Source organism: Anabrus simplex, chromosome 5 (genome assembly GCF_040414725.1).
Source record: "Anabrus simplex isolate iqAnaSimp1 chromosome 5, ASM4041472v1, whole genome shotgun sequence".
Taxonomy (NCBI): domain Eukaryota; kingdom Metazoa; phylum Arthropoda; class Insecta; order Orthoptera; family Tettigoniidae; genus Anabrus; species Anabrus simplex.
In genome coordinates, this window is record NC_090269.1 from 404357657 (window position 1) to 404378412 (window position 20756).

Below are 20756 nucleotides of genomic sequence, written 5' to 3' on the forward strand. Positions count from 1 at the left end.
GGTCCGTTATTGGACATTATATATTATAAATGATTATAAATTTACTCATTCAGGACAAATATTTTAGGTTCCCTATGGGAATCAACATCTACATCAACCTGTGTTCTCTGTGAAGCATATCACGTTAAGTGTTCATCTATAAAAGTATTCTGGCAAAACAAATATTATCAACATTTGATTGTAGTAAATGTGTCGGTGTATGACCTGATCTCCTAATATTATCAGAGTTCTCCCAAATGTTTATCACATTATTAAACTCGTAAATCACACAAAGCGATGACTAATATGAGTAGCATGTTCACATACCAATCACCCTGCGCTGCACTTTTGAAGACTTGACTGTCGGCTCAGAAATTTCAACCAAGACTGAGTGAGCGGCAAAGTGTCGCCACCAGTTTTGTAAATTCGGGAAACTCCGCCTCCCGGATGTCCAACTGGAGGGGTATGGCGTAGTGTTACGATACCATGGATTACATTTTCAACTGCCCGTAGATTTAATATTCAATAACTGCACTCTAATGATTCAAAAATTTGATGTGATTCACTTGTGGCACTCCACTATTATAAATGATCATTGATTTCTTTATAAATCGAAATGCATCACAGGGCCTATTTATTTACGCAACATGGCACTTTCCCGCCATGAAACTCAGTTTCATGGGCGAAACTATTGTTCCACACAATGCTGGTAACTTATTATTTACAGAATAATTAATCACATATTCACGTAAATAATCCTTCAAATATTATTTCCAGATTAGGACACGCTATATTTCTTCTTCTCTCGTCCCCAAATAACGAAATACTGAATAAATATTCCCGCTGGAACAGGGCGGTTAAGTTTTGGAATTTCTGACTGGCTAAAATCTTGCCGCGTGTCTTGGCTTGAGTGAAACCATTTTTCGTCAAGGGGTGACAGGTATTCTATCTTTCCTTGTCACACACTAAGGTGTGGTGCATTCCATTGCCTCGTTTCCCATGAGAAAACTTGTAGAAAGTTTTGCACTTAGCGGTGTCATAAAATGTTATTGGAGAAAGCTTTTAGCCAAACCTATTTCCTGTACGTGATTTTAAACAGTTTCTGGAGATATATTTCCAGGCTGTGTGGTCTCTTTGTGGAACTTTGTGGAATTGCTGTCTTTTCCTTGCTATCTGCAATATTCACATGTATGATTTTTACTAATTTAATTAACGCATCCATCAGGCTAAACAGCTTATGGGTGCAATATCTTCAAAATCAACACAAACGACCAATGCCTTCATGGTGTTGCAATTTCCATTTTCTTAAGTGTATAAAGCAACAAAAACTAAAAATATTGTGCGGGATGTTCAGAACTTCCCTTGAAGTTTCTCTGCTTCACCATGATCATGTTGAGAGCAGAAAAATGTGGAGTCTGCTGAAGAGGAGCAAAGCTTCCAGATTAGAACTAAACAGTAAAAAGACCAAGTTCATGGTGGTAAGTAAGGCTGGGTTCTTATGTTATTACATATTCCATTCCTTTACTTGTAGACAACAGAAAATGGAGGCAAATTGTGATTCTGATATGGTTATGCCTGTGTTTCATTGTACATGATTTTTCATATTTTTAGTAATATTGCATATTTTAACATATTATGTGAAAAATGTAACATTTTTGTACATATCTACATTATTAGTGTATATAAAATTAGTTAATGTGTCAGTGCACTTAATTTTCAGCCTATAGGCCTAGTCAAGTAATTGGCAAATTTCATTGCATATAGAACAGGGGTGGCCACTAACCTTAATTCTCGGAGCCGCAAAATTAGGAGACAAAATTGGGAGCATGTTTAGAAAATGGTTCAAAAAATGAAAACAAGTTTTTCATTTTATAACGAACTAGCAAGATACCCGTGCTTCGCTACGGTATTGTACTGAAATTTATAATTAAATGCTTAATGTTTTAAATATAATCTGCCAAAATTCACGATCTGACTTGTTTTCTAAGAGAATCCATCAAAATTAACTATCTGACTCATTTTCTGACAGATTACGGCAAAATTCCTCCCGTTTTTGAATCTTTCCAGCAATCAATTTCGTACTTCCCGGGCTAGGTCCAGGTATTCCACCCGGTCAGTTGGGCCCCTAAATCTTTGCCATCTTTTTCTATAAGCATTTTTAATATAGATCAAATCCCTGAGGAGATCCGGCGTGGTGACGTCTTTGGTGCCTTGGCGGTACTGAAAATGCGGCCAGACTGCATTCGTAGTCATTACCCAGCCAGGATCCGTTTCCAGCGCGGCCCGCACACTTTGACGACGGTCCAGAACATTATTATTATTATTATTATTGATGTTCTGGACCCCACAGCAAGATGAAGACCGCTACTTGGCGGTAAATTACATCTGCTGCGATTGTCATTGCCAACAATGTGACCGGCACCATCGTCGCGCGTAGGCAAGTGTGCGAGATTTCTGGTGACATGAATTATATACATGCGTGCATTATTGACCTTATTATAGAGGTGAACAATTGCACAGACAATATCATTCCTATCATTTATTTCAAATGTGTTTAAATTTTTATTTATATGCCAGGAGAATCTACTGCAATCTAACTCCAAAGGAAAAGATGGCTCATGAAAACGAACCCAGGAAAGATTAAAAATCAGTTTACGATCAGAATAAGTATATTATGAACAGTAAAATCAATTGACTCAACTCTTTTTTTGCCCCACCGCCGTTAAGTTGATTTACACGCCCCTCTCCAAAAAAGAAGGCATGTTTCTATATGTGTAAACGAGATTTCAAATAGCAATGTTCACGTCTGTTACCTTCAGTTCTGAGATATAAGTATCCCCATAAAAAGAATTCACTTTTTTCACTTACTTTCAATTTCACCCTCCCCCCCCCCCGCCCCCCCAAAGTGAATTTTCCAGCAAAAAATACTTGTTTCTTTAATGGTAAAGGATCTTCTAAATACCAATTATCATGACTCTAACATCTTCAGTTTCTGAGAAATGTGTCCTCATAAAAGGAATTCAACTCCTTTTCACCCCCAACCCCAAGATGATTTTCCCCCAAAAATGCTTTCTTTGTTTTTAAAGAAGACCCAAACACCAATTTTCACATCTGTAACAACTTTACTGTTTACTAGGTGTAAATATCCTCATAGGCTACAATTAATTCAATTAATTTTTCAATTCATTCACCTCCCCCCATTTCATTGGATTTTTGAAAAATACGTGTTTCTTTAATTTTAAAGCAGATTCTAAATACTAATTTTCATGTCTGCAAAATCTTTCAGTTTTGAGATAATAGTATCATCATACAAACAATTCAACTTATTTTTCAATTCCGCCCCCCACCCCCCCCCCCCAGGTGGATTTCTGAAAATTAAAAAAATACATATTTATTTATTTATTTTTAAAGGAAATTCCAAATACCAAATTTCACTTCTGTAAGATCTTCAGCTTTTGAGATATCAGTGTCCTAATCAATATAATTCAGCCCCATTTTCAGTCACATTTACCCCCACCCCCCAACACAAGTGTTTTTTTAGAAAACAAAAAATACATGTTTATTTTAATACAGATAAAAATACTAATTTTTACTTTGGTAACATGTTAAGTTTTTGAGATATACTGTAGAAATGCTCATTTTAAAATGTCACCCCCTTTTTAGTTCCTCTTAATTGGAGTTTCCAAAAACATATCACCTATGTTTCTTTACATTTAAAGGAGATTCCAAATACCAATTTTTACGTCTGTAAAATTTTACGTTTCTGAGATATACTATAGATATAGTCTTTCTAAAAATTCACCCCAATTTGTCACTCCTGTTTGAACTCCATTAATTGGATTTTCCAAAAAAAAAAAAAAAGTGTTTGTTTATTTTTAAAGGAGATCCCAAATACCAATTTTCAGGTCTGTAATATCTTCAGTTTCTGAGATATAAGTGTCCTCATTAAAGGCATTCACCCTATTTTTCACCCCTTTTCACCCCTCCTATTAGGATTTTCCAGAAACAAAAAAGTATGTTTTTCTTTATTTTTAAAGGGGATTCTAAATACCAATTTTTTACATCTGTAAACTTTTCAAGTTTTGAGATATTGATACACTCATTTTAAAGTTTCACCCCCCTTTCACCCCCTTGGCGATGGAATATCCAAAAATCATCCTTTAGTGAGCACCTACATTGTACTATAAATGTATCCTCAAAATTTCATTTCATTATGTCCAGTAGTTTTGGCTCGGCAATGATGAATCAGTCAGTCAGTCAGTACAAATTGTTTTATATATAGATAGATAGATAGATAGATAGATAGATAGATAGATAGATAGATAGATAGATGAAGGAACATTTATTTTCTACACTACACAGAACATTATTGTTCAAATACACACCAAGGAATGAGATTTTACTTCTGAGAAGTGCTTTTTCGAGTATTCATTTTTTGCTGTTAGTTTTTTTAAATCTGGCTGATAATCAGCAAGTGCAGTTTGCACAAGTTCACTTAAATGTTCATTAGTTATTTCAGATTGATATTTAGATTTAATAAATTTAAGCGTTGAGTACAGTGATTCACACACATAAGTAGTCCCAAACATTGTTAACGGATATTTTTCTTCTGGAACATTCTTCCAAAATTCTATGGTAGAAACACCACTTCGTTTGAATCCTTTTAGTCCTTCATCCACTTGCAGTTCTAGTAGCTCCAACTCTACAGCTGCTGTATCCTTTGTTATTGGTGATGAAACAGGACAGCCATTGCCCACAACATCAACAGCAAAAGGATTTTCCAGGAATTAAAATTAAGGTTTAAGTGATCTCAAATCATTAAATCTGCCATTGATTTTTTCAGCAAGGCCAGAAGTTTTACTCACGTAATCTCCAGTTTCCACCTGAATGTCAAAAAGGCTTTCAGTAATTTTCTTCAAACATTTGAAGTGAGAAAATATTTTAGCCTGAAGGTCTTTCCCAAAAAGCTTTAACTTGCTATGAAAGCTAAATACAGTCTGAGCCAAATTAGAAGTAAGTTTTTCTCTTCCTTGTAAATTTATGTTTAGCATTTTTAAATGCTGGACCACATCTGTCATTAAGTTCAGGAAATGATTTTCCTTTTTCTTCCATAAACTGTTTGATAGGATCAAGTAATTCAAAAAATTTGCCAAGAACATTGCTTACAGATCTTACTAAGCAGTACCAATATACATCATCAGAAAGCTCGTCATTGTGCATATCTTCTATAACAATTTGAACTTTCGGTGTGTTTTGGCACACGAGCGAATACAGTTCACAATTTTTAGAACTACCTGCATAATATGCGGGTACAAAAAATATTTTTCTGCCAAATGTTCTCTGTGAATAATACAATGTACAGGTAGGAAGTCAGGAACTGATGTGTCAGCATTTAAAAGCCCAATAAGCCCTTGTTTCGTGCCAATCATAGATGGTGCACCATCGGTAGCAATGCTGACAATATTACTGATAGGCACTGAGTTTTTCTGTAAAACTCAGTCACAACCACGAGTAGTATCCTTTAAAGTAACCAGGTCTAAAAGTACTTCCACCACCTGTAAGTCCCTTGACTCATACCTCACAAATATGGCTAGTTTTTGTTTACCTTTGATATCAGTAGACTCATCCAGAGCCAGACTTACTGCTGAGAACTTGCTTAGATTTATTTGTAAATTATTAAAATTATCCACACTAATAACAGAAACTCGCCTCTCTATTGTGTGTTCAGAAGGAGCGGGCAATTCGTTGATCAGTTTCTGCAGTTTCTTATTTTCGTTTTCTAAAACAGAAATAACTTATACCTTGTTCTTCTCAGAAAAACTCCCCCACTGTGTAAGGCATTTTTGCTTTTGCAATTTTAAAAGCCAAGATGAAGCCAGCTTCTGTTGTCATATCTGCTTCCTTGGTAAAAATTGACATAACCCTACTCTGACTATGGAGTTTTTCCTTTCAAGCTCTCTGTCTGCAAGATCATTAGTGGTGAACAAGAGGAGTCCCCAGAAGATATTTCACCCAGCTAATTTAATCTTATAAAATATGCACCGGTAACTTCATGCGATGAACAGTCCTTCTCAGCCCACAAAAGATTTGTATCAGATCAGCGTCAAAACATCACAATGGAAAACATGAGAAGTACTTGTGTCGTACTGCAGATCACGATAAAAACCTTCCCGTACTATTTGTTACTTAACAGGGGTTTAAAACCAGATTTTATATTAACTTTATTTAGAAACATTGGTTTCATTTTCAGGGCACAAGGGCAAGAGGAAAATGGTTACAATACATTGTGTAAAATACTCCCAAGGTTTACAATGCATAACATTATTTTTAAATATATGAAGTATTTTGAGTTCTTAAAACTGTCAAAATTAGAAAGCAGTAGTCTGTATACATTACCTAAAGCAACAATGATGATGGTCATAAAATGTGGAGGTATTTAAAACCATTTTACTGCCTCATATCATAACTATAAGTCATAATAAAATATACAAAAATTGAGTGCATTAATAATATTACATATTTTACAAAGGAGAAGAAGAATCCGAGCCTTGTGGTCCTCCCTTTCTTGTGTAGAGAATATTCTAGTAGGGATTTTCTTCTTTGTGACTGAAGTGGAAAGTCATATTTTTAAGTGTTCTGTTTACTTTTTCCTTATCCATAGTGTCATTGGGTGTAAGGTCAATTTCTTTCAAATCCTCCCTAATTTCTTTTATCCATCTGCATGCAGTTGTATTTTTTGAAGCAAGATTGTACTGGACTAGCTGATTCAGAAGTTGCAAATCTGGCATTCTCAGGATGTGGCCAAAGTACCCTAGTCTTTTCTTGTGCATGGTATCAGTAATGGGTTCTAATTTCTGATATACATTCATATATATATACTATTCACCATTGTCGATCTTTTTGATAGCTTTTATTGATACAAGTTCTTCCAATTCATCTTTCAATCTGCTGTAATCTGTCAGTTTTGGATTGTTCATTTAGATGGAATAATGTTTCTGTGGCATATGTGGCTTCTGGCTTTATGACTGTATTGTAATGTTTGAGTTTTGCATTAATGAGTAAGCATTTCGTTTTGTAAATTTTGCATGTTAATTTTTGTGCCTAAGATAACTTGTATGCCCTTATCTGAACTGAAGGTTTTTCATTTAAATATTTGTTATTAACTAACCAACATATTTGAATTGTGTTACAATTTTAATTTTAATACCGTTAATAAGCATTTCTTTTAATGGTGTTGGTTTCTGGAGCATAACTTCTGTTTTCTCAAGTGATATTTTAAGGCAAATTTTATTTGCAATGGTATGAAGCTCTGATATTTGAGTTTTTGCTTGATCTAAATTTCTGGCTAGTAACTCCATGTCATCTGCAAAACTAATGCAATTTGTTTGAATTATTACTTATATTACTTATTTAAATTAAGTTTTCACTGATATTTACAACATTTTTTTGTACATACACACTGATGGCAGAAATATAAGAAATTGAGAGAGTGGACAGAACTAACTAGGAAGCACAGTGGAACCCCAGTGTAGAAATCAAAAGCCTGAATAGAAATTGCCAGATCAATATTCGCTAAAATGAAACCCTTCCTATGCTCCAGAGATCTAAGCCAATTGACCAAACTGTGCATCATAAAGTGTTCTGTTGTACAGGGTCGAGCCGTGGACACTAACGTAAGCAACTGAGAGGAGAACTGAAATTTGGATCTATAGAAGAAGGCTCAGAATATCTTGGATGGACCACATGACCAACAACATAATCCTGCAGCAAATCAGCTATGATAAAAAGCTGATGAAAATCTTGAAAAAATATGGACTACATTATTTTGAACACATCATGTGCAATGATGGGAAATACTGAATACTCCAACTCATCTTGTAAGATATTCATGAAAAGTGATCCTGGACGTCATCGGACCTCCATCAACAGTTTGATCTGTCATCTGCAAAGCTGTTCTGAAGTTCTCCGAAGATCAATGAACAAACTTAGGCCTGACGTTCACCAATGTCTGAACCAGTTAAGGCATGAAAAGAGTAAATTGACTCAATATGTGGATACTCCGTTCAACTAGTTGCTTGCAGGATGTACTGAAGACAATTATTCATCATCGATATTGAGAAATATACAAAATGTCCACTAACCGTATGAGCATTAGCAGAAAGAGGAGTCCGCTGGATAGGAGTCTTCTTCCGTACACGGTTGTCCCAAAGTACAATCTGTCCAGAGTAAGTGCCACCAAACACAAGATTTGGATGAAACCTGCAACAGCAATCACATCAGACTCAATGCTGATTAAGATCATTGCAGGAATATGTCAATTATGAATCCAACCAAATCATTAACAGCTTACTGTACTTAAAAGCTAAATATATGCATAATTCTATTCTTTTTTAATTCCAATCAATTCTTGTCCTCCAGTGATAAATTTAACCCTTGAATGCAATAATTGTTTGAGAGCTCTTGACATCACTACTTTTTTTTAAATTCCAATATCAAATTAATTGAATGCTTCATATAATGTAAGAGTCAACAAAGGTCAATTAAGACAACTCATTTACAAATAGTAAGATATACTAGTCAAGTTATGCCATCATTCATGTCGGTTAAACATTTTTGACATTTGTTGAAATGTACTAGCATAATTCACTGCCTTAGGACCAAAATAGTGTACCTACAAAAATAGTCAAAATGGTGTACTGGTATATCATGGGTTTTCCTTATTTAGGATGATACACATTTACTCGTCCAGCTCCATGGCTAAATGGTTAGCGTGCTGGCCTTTGGCCACAGAGGTCCCGGGTTTGACTCCCGGTAGGGTCAGGAATTTTAACCATCATTGGTTACTTTTGCTGGCATGAGGGCTGGGTGTATGTGTCGCCTTCACCATCATTTCACCTTCATCACGACACACAGGTTGCCTACGGGAGTCAAATCAAAAGACCTGCACCTGGTGAGCCAAACATGTCCTCGGACACTCCCGGCACTAAAAGCCATATGCCATTTCATTTTTACACACATTTACTGCCAATTGCAAGTGTAATTTGTATGTTTTTTAAATAAGTCTATAACATAAATAATTTTGGTATCTCTTATTGGTTAAAAAAAGAAAAAGGAAGAGGAAGAATAATATACCACAGATTAACATGGCATGTAGGTTCAGAACATTCTTTACAAATACCCTATGTTGTTGTTATACAACCATCAGATCCAAATACTGTACATGACCTATACAAAACAATACCAAATTTATGAGATGTTCTTGCTTCCTGAAAAGTAATTCTATTTGAGATACAACACACCATACTCGTCTGAAGCCAGTGAAATGAGAAAGTTTGTAGTTCTGTCTTTTAGATAAGACATCATCATGGATCAGATCGAACATTCGACAAATACCCAATTTCATTAGTACTATTTTTTTGCTATGGGCTTTACGTCGCACCGACACAGATAGGTCTTATGGCGACGATGGGATAGGAAAGGCCTAGGAGTTGGAAGGAAGCGGCCGTGGCCTTAATTAAGGTACAGCCCCAGCATTTGCCTGGTGTGAAAATGGGAAACCACGGAAAACCATTTTCAGGGCTGCCGATAGTGGGATTCGAACCTACTATCTCCCGGATGCAAGCTCACAGCCGCGCGCCTCTACGCGCACGGCTAACTCGCCCGGTCATCATTAGTACTAAAGGGAACACTTAATTTAAGGAAATATGAAGTGGAATGCTGACAAAATGTATTAACCAATAAGGAACTAGTTTCACTTTGCAGCATTGGCTAGTCTAGTTACAAGTAGTTAGGCAGCAGATGCAAGAATTTTTTATTTTTTATTTGTGCTCATAAAACTGAGGTGCGCTTGGAGTGTAACTGGAACTGAGCAGGAAAACAATTTATTCTGAATGATTACTGTCCAAAAACTGCAGCAGACAGAGTAGGAAACCACTCTTAAGTCAAGGCCTGAGTGTGGCGTTTCTGCCAAAGCCACCCTATATTACACGTAAATGTACTGGTGCTTTGTGGCTTCAGTTGGAAAGAAAAAAACTATTTTATTTTCAGTGTTATTGATAGATATTATGTTTAAAGTTACTTGTGATAGTTAATAGTAATGGTGTCAGTTAACATTTTTCGTCCTAAATTGTACTGAAAATATTTAATAATCATCTATGTCATACTTTATTATGGTGCATAATAAATCCAAATGTTGAGGTAATTTTAAAACACAGCAGAACTTTTAATAGTTTAACTAGCTTACCAAACTACCAATGTTTAATCTCATAATGGCTCTAACCTCATAAATGATCCCTTTTAAATTAATGCGGTTGTTCATGAATTCTAATTTTCATTTTCCATTCCTTGTTTGTGAGACCTTAAATAGTGTTAGAAATACATATATATATATATATATATATTAGAGCAGGTTTAATTTCTCTTTTGGGTATTATGCCCCTATATTTTTTTGCATTACTTTCAACCTTCATACAGATTTCTTATATTAAGTTCACTTTTGTAAATTTTCCAATCCTGTTCTTAACATTACCTTTCATTTAATGTATTTCTTTTCCAGTTAATTTTTGATTTTAACTTTATATTTTTCCCTTTTATTCCTTTAAAAATTTCTGTTACCCATGAAGTAATTAGTTAATTCAATCATGCAATTTTTGGTGGGAGTTTCTTGTTATCACAGACTGTGATTGAATTACGATTTACCATGGCTTTCTGGTAGGCCTCGATATGTTTACATTCTTTGCTTCGTGCGTTTTACACTTTTGGCTGTGATCTTCCTCTTTTATTTTCGGCTATGCGAGCGTTCCTATTTTCTTATGGTCTCTTGTAATGATCTACTGTTTTCTGCCCAGTGTGTGGGTGGGTGTGCTTAATTTTTTTCTTGTGGGCGATTGTTGCAGTTAATTTGCATTGATGGGCTTATGTCTGGGCCTTCGTGTTAGATTATTTAATAACTTTTTGGGCTTTACCTTAGAAATTCTGCCCTTTTGGTGTTATTTGGCATTGATTTGAGATGATGATTCTGGATCCTGATGGAATATACTTAATTTTTAAAAAAATTAAAATTAATTGATTAAGTAATTCTTTGCTTTGTGTTTTTTTTTACTTTTTTGGCCATGATCGTTTGTTTTTGGCAATGTGGGTGTTCCTATTTTATTTATTTATTTATTTATTTATTTATTTATTTATTTATTTATTGACCATGTGCAAACTTGTTTTTTTTAGAAGGTGTTGGAACTATGTTGTTGTTATTTAATTAAGGTAACACAATGTGTGCAATTTTTACACATTTCCTTGTGTAGTTGATTATCTAACATGTCATTTTCTCTTATTTTCTTTCCGCTATTCACTGATGACAATTAATACCAGGTCATAGTTTATGGTGATTCCTAACTCAAGCAATTCTTCTATTTGTTGTATTGTAAATTTTTCATACCGTCTTCGGGATTGTAATCTAACTTTCTTTTCTATTTGCCAATTCTGTTATATAATCTCACATTATATTTTACATTATTTTTTTTGCTTTATTTGAAGTATTAAAATACAAAGTATATGTTTACTCCAACCTGCTTTATTTGTTATTAAAGTAGTTTTTATACCTGGCAAAGTTGTTTCCTTTAAGTACATTAATTAATAGTTATCAAAATATTCTAGCAATACTCTCGATATAAAATTACATTTACTTCTTCCCCACTTCACGAACAAGACAGTATGTAATTCTGTACCTTTCACTTTAAAAAGTTCTCAACCAATGTGGCTGGGGTTAACTTTCAAAGAGTAACCAGGAGAACCTTCCCCCTTCAGAGTGTGTCCCCAGGTGGCAGATAGGAGGTTCCCTATAGGGATGATCTTCGGATCCATGGACCAACAGGTAGCCCAATTCCTGGAGGCTTTAAAATACAGTCGAGTCTCGCTCAACCGACCTTCGCTTATCCGACACTCCGTGTTGTCCAACAATGGTAGGCTAAATTTGAACTTTAGGGTGCGACTGTGGCACAAGCACTGGCAGTCATGCGGTAGGATTGTTCAATGTAGTATTGGTTGGGTGCGGATTTTATAGTTTTCATATCCTCTGAGTATGGCGAGTAAACGTAAGAAAGTGATTGTTTCTGTGGAAGACAAGTAGAATGGATTAAAGAGACTGGACAAAGGGGAAACTCTCCAAAAAATGGCTTCAGATTATGGTGATGGACGTGTTACAGTGGCAGACTGGAAACATACAAGGGAATAAATTGAAAAGTGGTGCTCTACCAAAGCAACAAGTGATGCACTGAAAATTAGAAGAAAAAAACAATGAAAAATGTGATTACGAAAAAGTAAGTGAAGCACTATTTCTTTGGTTCACTAAAAACCAGGAAAAGGGCTTGTCAATATCTGGCCCCATTCTGCAAGAAATGGCGGTGTATATCCAGAAGGAGTTTAATAAGGGACCCTTATTTTACTGCATGTGCTTGGTGGCTTGATCGGTGGAGAAAACTGTACGGCATTGGGCAGCTTAATATCTGTGGAGAAAAACTGTCAGCTAAATCCGATGAGGTTGTGAAATTTAAAAGACAATTTCAAGAAATAATTCTTGCTGAAGGATCATCCGGTGATCAGATTTTTAATTGTGATAAGACTGGGCTGAATTTCAAGATGCTGTCATCAAAACTCTTGCAGCCCAAGCCAAGACGTCTGCACCTGGCTACAGGCGTAGTAAGAACAGAGTACTGCATCTACTGTACAATTGAATTAATGAGTCAATAGAGTCCTGTAAAACACAGTACGTAATACAGTATAGCCTTCCTGTTTGTTTTAGTTCATTTTCAAAGTTATTCTGTATTATCCTACATTTTTGGTGATCCGACATACTCCAGGTCCCGTTTAAGTCAGATAATCGAGACTCTACTGTATTGGGACACCCTCTCTCCAGGGGATATAAATATGGAGGCCTCTAACACAGCAACAGCAAAACAGGCAGAAGAGGATCCATTTCCAATGTTTCCCAATGGCTGTCAAGTCAGAAGAGGAAAAAGCCAGACACACTGGCTATAAAGGCGCTACTCAAGTAATTTGGAGTCTGCGGCAGTCCGTAGCAGTTTTGCAGCTTGCTACTGCCTGTCTCGAACTACAAGTGCTGTGGTGAAAGGCTCTGAAATCATAGTGTGTGGGCCTCCTCCCTGCAAGTTGAGGTCCACCTTAAACGAAGTCATCCTTGTGGCATTTTCTCCTGCTACTCCTACAAAGTCCAACAATGATGGGATAAGTATGGTGGAAGCAGATTTAGGGTGAAATCTGCAGCTTTTAGTTTGGATCTGCACGTTGGCATCAGAAGTGTGATGGTTGCCTTTCTGAGACTTAGTTGCTACTCAGGGATCCGGTCCTGCATCTGCGTATGGACAGGCCTATTTAGGATCACCACTGCCCATCCCAAATGGGGAAAGCCTTAGAAAATGTGGGCAAAACATTAGTAGCCACACTCGGTTCCCAGCTGGGAAACCGCACCCAGAGGCACACCCCTGTTTTGCAGTCGTAAACATTAGAGAAATTTGCTTATAGGATCATGGAATATCAGAACTTTACTAGACAGTAATCCAGACCTCAAAGATGAACGGCTCTCGCACAGATGAGCTAGCAAGGTTAAACATCGATGTTGCCACATTAAGTGAAACTAAATTGCTGAATGAGGGAAAACTTACTGAATCTAGTTCAGGTTATTCCATCTTCTGGAAATGGAAAAATGAAGGTGAACATCAAATTCATGGTGTTGGATTTGCAGTGAAAAATAAACTGGTAAACATGCTTAGGTTAAGTCCTACCCTGCAGTTAATGAAAGACTCATGACCCCCTACATACCACTCTCTGGAGATTAATTCATCACACTCATCTCTGCTTATGTTCCTACTTTGGACAGCTCTGAAAATTCTACGAATCTATTCTACCATCTTCTTCTTCTTTTATGACCACATAGGACAACTTTAGTCAGCCCGTCGTTTAGGTCTCTTTGAAGGGATTGTTTGGGCTTTGCGGTCCTCCCACTACTTCTTCAGACACTCCGATCTTCGTGCCCTTTCCTCAGTTGAAAATATGCTTGTTGCTGGTTTGTTTTGTGTAAGGGTAAAGTGGAAGTTTGTATTCTTGAGTTTTGTATTCAATTTTATCTTACTTGTGGTGTCTTCTATTGTAAGGCCTATTTTCTTCAGATCCTTTCTTACTTCTCTGATCCATTTACAGCCTGTTGTGGTATTTTTTGAGACGAGATTGTGTTGTACTAGTTGTTTCAGAAGTCTCGAATCCTGCATCCTCATGACATGTCCAAAGAATCCCAGTCTCCTCTTATGCATAGTATCTGTAATGGGTTCTAGCTCTTTGTACATGACTTTATTAGGTATTAACCGCCACTGTCCATTTTTCTGGTATTTTTTGTTGATGCAGGTTCTTCCAATCCTCCTTTCAATTTTTCTGAAGTCTGTCAGTCTTTGATTGTTTATTCAGGTGAAAAAGTGTTTCTGCTGCATATGTGGCTTCCGGTTTTATAATTGTGTTGTAGTGTTTTATTTTTGCATTTATTGATAGACATTTCTTTTTGTAGATTCTACCATCAACTAAATACAAAACTTTCCAAAGTGCCCACCATGGATAAATTATTATTACACAGTGACTACAATGCTAGAGTGGGTAGAGATAATCGGCTATGGGATAATGTCATGGGCAATCAAGGCATAGGAAACTGTAATGTAAATTGATTATTTCTACTTGGCCTCTGTGGTGAGCATGAACTCTATCACCAACACACAATTCCATTTACCAATCAGATACAAGACTACATGGATGCACCCTCATTCAAAACACTGGCACCTCTCTGATTATGTCATAACTCAACAATGTGACAAGAAAGAAGTCATCACAAAGACAGCTAGAAACATCTATGACTGTTGGATGGATCACAGACTTCTTATCAGCCAACTCAGAATTTTGGTGCACCAGAAACTACATACTAGTTTCACAAACCCTTCAAGGAAGAAATTTAATACTTCCTAACTTCAAAATGAAACTGTTGCTAAGGAATTATAAAATGCCATAACAGAGCAACTGACTTCCAATCAAATCAATACCAAGGATATAGAGCTGGAATGGGCCACACTTCAAACTATCATCAAACATTCGACAGAAAAAAAATTGGCTATGAGAAAGGAAAGAGAAATGACTGGTTTGATGATTAAAAAAAACATTATGAAATTAAGTTAGTAAAAAAAGAAAAGGAAGCCTACTTATCCTTTACACAAGACCCTTCCTCTGTAGTGTAGAAATCACATTTCCAAGAGCTTTAGTTGAAATTTCAGGCCGATATAAGACGGATGTAAAATGAATGGTGGCAGCAGGAAACCAAGGAACTACAGAATTTTTCTGATACCAGAGAGCTTCGGAATTTCTACGACAAACTAAAGGAACTTTATGGGCCCTCTCGCTCTTCATGAGGTGCGCTGAAAGCTGTTGACAAGAACACCCTCCTTACAGACAGTCAAGACATATTAGAGCAATTTTAAACCTTTTCAGTCTGTCAAAAACACTAATTATAACACATAATACTATGACACACTTGTAAAAAAAATTACACGATATTAAAGAATGACATGTTTTATTCTTGAAGAACATCCTCAGATTCTATCTAATAACTTTAAATCATGCGTATGTATGCAAAATATTGTTTATGTCATATAAAATTGTCAATGATTGTGACTTGGTGATGAACAAATAAGACAAATTTTGACTTTAGTAGTCCTCCACTGTCACCTTAGTAACTTTAAGAAAGTTTTCTGTACTTATCTAAGTTGGTACTAGTCATCCGTTACATCCAGCGACTGTATTTGGACTGAAGCCAATTCCCATGCTCTGGCGAGGCCTCACCACTTTAACAGGCTTACTGTCTAAAGGAATCCCTTCACCCCACTGCGACTGGCAGTGAACCTTGTAAACATTTTACGCCTGTTAAACTATGTATTAATTTCTTTGAAATCATAACACAATCACAAAACTTGTCAATCTATACATGTTTTAAAGACAGAATTAAATACTAACTTGTGGTTGTATTGCAATCGCGGGAGGGATAGAAATATTCAAGGTAAACATTTAAACATATATGTATTATTATGTACAGATTAAACAATTACATACTCGCCAATAATGTGGCAGTCCTGTTTAATCCCCTTCAACATATTCAATCTCCTGTGAATGATAATGGAAATTAAGAAAAAAATGATCGCAACGCAGCAGCTTCTTGCACCAGCTATATTTGAGTAAAGACAGCTGACCACAATTATTATTGCCCTCTGTAAGGAATTTACAAGTACCAGTTACTTTCTTAATACAATAGTCTGTGCAATTTTCAAAAGTTTTATTTGTGTTCATTAGAAACTATAATTTCCACCCGTATCTATATGACAAACGGAAATGCATTGAACATTCTTGAGTGTAGATCAATAACATGCATTTGAAAATATTGTTACGCTGTAGCATAAATACAATACTTGAGGAACACTGATAGGGCATTATCTTCAAAAGTTAGTCTGATACCTACAATTATTCAATTTAAGGTACATTTGAATGACAGGTGCTTACTCTTACCTTGTAGTAGTTGGTTATGACAAGTAATGGCAGATAGTTATTGACATATATATAGTCACTAATATGCCTTCAGAAATATTTTATGGCTGTATAACTTCGGATTTTCATCTATAGTATTCCCTATACTTGATATTAATTGAATTTCACAAAGTGACATGTTGGAATAATTATTCAATTGAGAAGCTACCCCAGTCATTTATGACATGATTATTCGTTTTCCACGTAGCATCAATATTAATGCAATACTGTTAGATAATAATTAGATAATTTAAAAAAAAACGGTAGCCACTGAAAGCTACATAGGGAGAAACTATTCTTATTCTGCATATGTCTAACTTAAGAAAACTTCGGGAAAATGCAAAGATTTTTGTTATCGTGATTTAAAAAAAAAAGATTATAATTACATTACCATAATTACATTACCATCTACAAGATCTTATAATTAATTTAAATGATTCCCACCCATGCAAATTTGTAAACATTCATAAATTTATTCATTATTTCTTTTCATGCCAAGGTGAAGTTAAATTAAATATCCTGATCAATGATGATTATTTGAAGTTATACAATTTAAAAGGAATACATATGAATAATTCAAGAATATTGTTCAGATTTAATTAATTTGGGATTTTTCAATTGAGACTTAAACTTCTTTATCCATCATATTAATTTACTTTTTCTCATGAATAAATAATTGTTAGTAAGATAAACCTTGACATTATTTATAGACCATTGGTATAGTATGTAAGCTTAGATTAAGGCAATTACATTTTGAATAATCGTCGTTACATTTGGATATTGGTGGAGACGTCCATCAAATGTGTTTTGAACTCAGGCGTGAGTAATTGTATTCTTTTATATTTGGATCCATGTTTAAAACACCGTATATATGTATATATACAAAAAAATATATATTTTAAACGTTTACCCTGAGATTCCTACCGAAACTAGTCCTGGATTTCTTTGACGCCAAGCATCCTGGACGCAGGAGACCTTATTCTTATACAAATGAAACTGTGCATCATTTTTGAGATTGTATTATTTCCTATGAAGATAAAATTCCAAATATAACTTTAATGGGGGTAAAATTCTAAGATTTGATTTTTTTTTTTTTTTTTTACAGGCAACTACACTAGTGTCCAAAAGTTAAGCATAAGTTACGAGTAAGCAGGGCAACAGGAAATAGACCGCAAATCGCATGACATATGCACCAACCAACCTTAAGTGTTCGCTTTGTATAGGAAAGGAGTGTTCCCTGCTTTGACTAGTGGCGTAACCGCAAGGTAAACACAGCCAGTGCCTGCGCCCCATACTCCCTTAGTCATGTTTGCCCTGTTACCTAGCGTGTGAAGTGTAGCCTCGTGGTGAACATGACAACATAATGGGACAACAACGCCATTTGGACCCTATTTTGCAGAGTACAATACTCGGCCACCTAAAAAGCACGGCAGACACAGACCAAAGTCGCCGTTCCTTGAATGTGCTACAAAGTGTAATTTCCAGGCTTTGGAGATGATTTTGAGACAAAGGAGATGTTAGTTGTAGGCCAGTACCAAGTCAACCAAGGGTAACCACCCCACAGCAGGACCGATATCTGGCCTTAACCGCCCGACAAAATCGAAGTGCACCTGCAAGACAATTGTCGGCGGAGCTTTCAGCCGTCTCAGGGGTTGCCATTTCCCGGCAAACTGTGTACCAGAGGCTCAGAACAGCAGGGCTGTTTGCCCAACATCCAGTCGTGTGCGTCCCGCTCACTCCAGCACAAAGACGGGCCCGTTTACTGTGGAGCCGTCAACATCGAAACTGGACCATGAATGATGGAGGCATGTGCTCTTCACAGATGAATCCCGCTTCAGTTTGTAGAACGATTCCCATCGCACGTTAATCTGGAGAGAACCAGGTAGCTGATACAACCACAGAAACATTGTGGAATGGGACAAGTATGGTGGTGGTGGCGTCATGGTGTGGGGCGGCATCATGTTGAATGGCCATACGGACCTGCACATCTTCATGGGTGATCCGAGGAACACTTAATACTCGGAGATACAGGGATGAGGTACTGAGACCACATGTTCGACTCATCAGAGGTGCAGTTGGTCCAGACTTCCTCTTAATGGACGATAATGCCCGACCGCACCGTGCAGCTCTGGTGGATGAATTTCTGGCTGCGGAAGACATTCATCGCATGGACTGGCCAGCAAGGTTTGAGGATCTGAATCCTATAGAACATGCATGGGATGCATTGGGGAGGTGAACTGCATCCCGTCAGCCTCCACCAAGGACCCTCCAAGACCTTCGCATTTCCCTTTCAGAGGAATGGGACCGACTGCCACAACAGCTCTTGGACCATCTGACAGAGCATGCCACATTGCTACGTGGCCATTAAGGGTAACCACACACCATATTCACAACATATTTTGAATTGAGGTGTGATAGGAATGTGGACGAGTTTAATTGAGTGAATTAGGATATGTACAAGGTTTAGGTAGGATAGCACGAGGAATGTAGTGGACTATAGATAGTATAGGACACGAGGTAGGTAGTCGGTTCATATCACTGGATTCCTGTGGAAATATTAACAAGATATATTTACACACTTAAATACACAATGCAAGAACACTCGCTACACACATTTAAATTCACATAAACACCAAATATGCTAGTTGCATTGACTACTATGTCATTGTCCTCACTACGCGACAGACTGTCCGTATCTGCTTCATCTCACTCCCACGCGTCTCATCCCCGGAAGTGGCCGGTAATCTACCGCATCCTGGTGGCAATACAAATAGCACTGTCCATCTGACCTCTGGCGAGGGCTTGCTAAATTAGGCTAAATTAGAGTGGAAGCAAACAGGCAAATTTGAGTCTGGTGATCAAACATATTTTGTTGTGGAACACTGGACGAATTGTGTGACTTAGTGTGTGAGTCAGCTTTTGTTTGTTCAGCAATCCGTCTGACATTCCTATTAGGCGGTATGGCCTCATCTAGTGATAATGCTTAACTTTTGGACACTAGTGTAGAACTGCAATCCTGAATGTAATACAGCAGAAGTCCACTACAGCGAGTATGGCATATAGCAAGAACTCCATTATAACGACAGCCTTTTTCTGTCCCTTGAAAATTCCCATATTAAACTGAGTGTTATCCTTTGGTAACAGCGGAACCCTATCACTGATGCAACCATTATTATGAGCGATTGAGTGTATGTAATTTTTTCCAATATCAATATTTATGCACTCTAGCGATTATATTGAATGTGATCGATCTACTTTGGTATAGATTTTTTGCTATGTGCACTAGGTAGCGCTCTCATCGACATTTGAATTTGAAGGCGATATTGGAGTAGATTAGGAGGCCTAATACTCATCGCACAATTCGAAATGAAAGAGAACATGTTTTCATAATAAATGCGTAAATAACATGGCCGATAGCAGTAGTCAACTCGTTATAAATAAAGACTGAAATAAATCGTCGCTGAATTTTGAAATTATGTACTGAAATGAAATAACAATGTGATGCACCACAAGATATGGCACAGGGTGGATGACTGATTTCAGAGGTTAGTCTATTCAGTAAAACCTTGTTAGGCATTTCTGCAGGCGACAAGAAAACAAAGCGTTAAGCGAGAAAACATACTATTGAATACATGAATAAAAACTATCCAACGTGGATATATAAACCCTTCATATGTTTTTCTTCCCAACATACGTGTATTTTACGTTGTGTATGTACAAATGCAGAGAAAGATATAGGCTATCTACCATTTCTGAAGATGCGCTGAGAGTATTAAAAGATGTGAAAAAGAAAAGAGATAACATGAAAACCTTTTCCACTGGGGCTTATTAACCTCTTTGGGTGGGATGAATTTCACTACTTGGCTACCCTGTGCTGCAGGAGGAGTATAGCACCAAGCATGCTATGAGTGCAGGCTTTTAGTTAATTGGGCATAAACCATAAGTGGTTCAATGAATTTTACCAAAATGTTCAGTATATTATTAATGCATAAACACACAAACAACATAATTTACTGGAATTATCCAAGGTCAACGAAGGGGAGGAATCTTCTGAGCTTTCAAATCGAGCAAGAGATATGGTTGAACAAAATATATTAGTAACTAGTATCCGGATGTTTTGAGAAATAAGATCTCAATACAGGTTTCTGTACTATACTCAT

General features: G+C 36.6%; 1 protein-coding gene across 3 annotated transcripts in view; it reads right to left on the bottom strand.

The window, feature by feature from the left end:
• Positions 1–20756, bottom strand: part of LOC136875011 (cytoplasmic dynein 1 intermediate chain) — a 210977-nt gene that overhangs the window by 43070 nt on the left and 147151 nt on the right. For all 3 annotated transcript variants that reach the window (XM_067148726.2, XM_067148727.2, XM_067148725.2), the window contains one exon: positions 8121–8238. In XM_067148726.2, coding sequence (XP_067004827.2) covers positions 8121–8238 — 118 coding nt within the window. The remainder of the gene's footprint in view (positions 1–8120; positions 8239–20756) is intronic.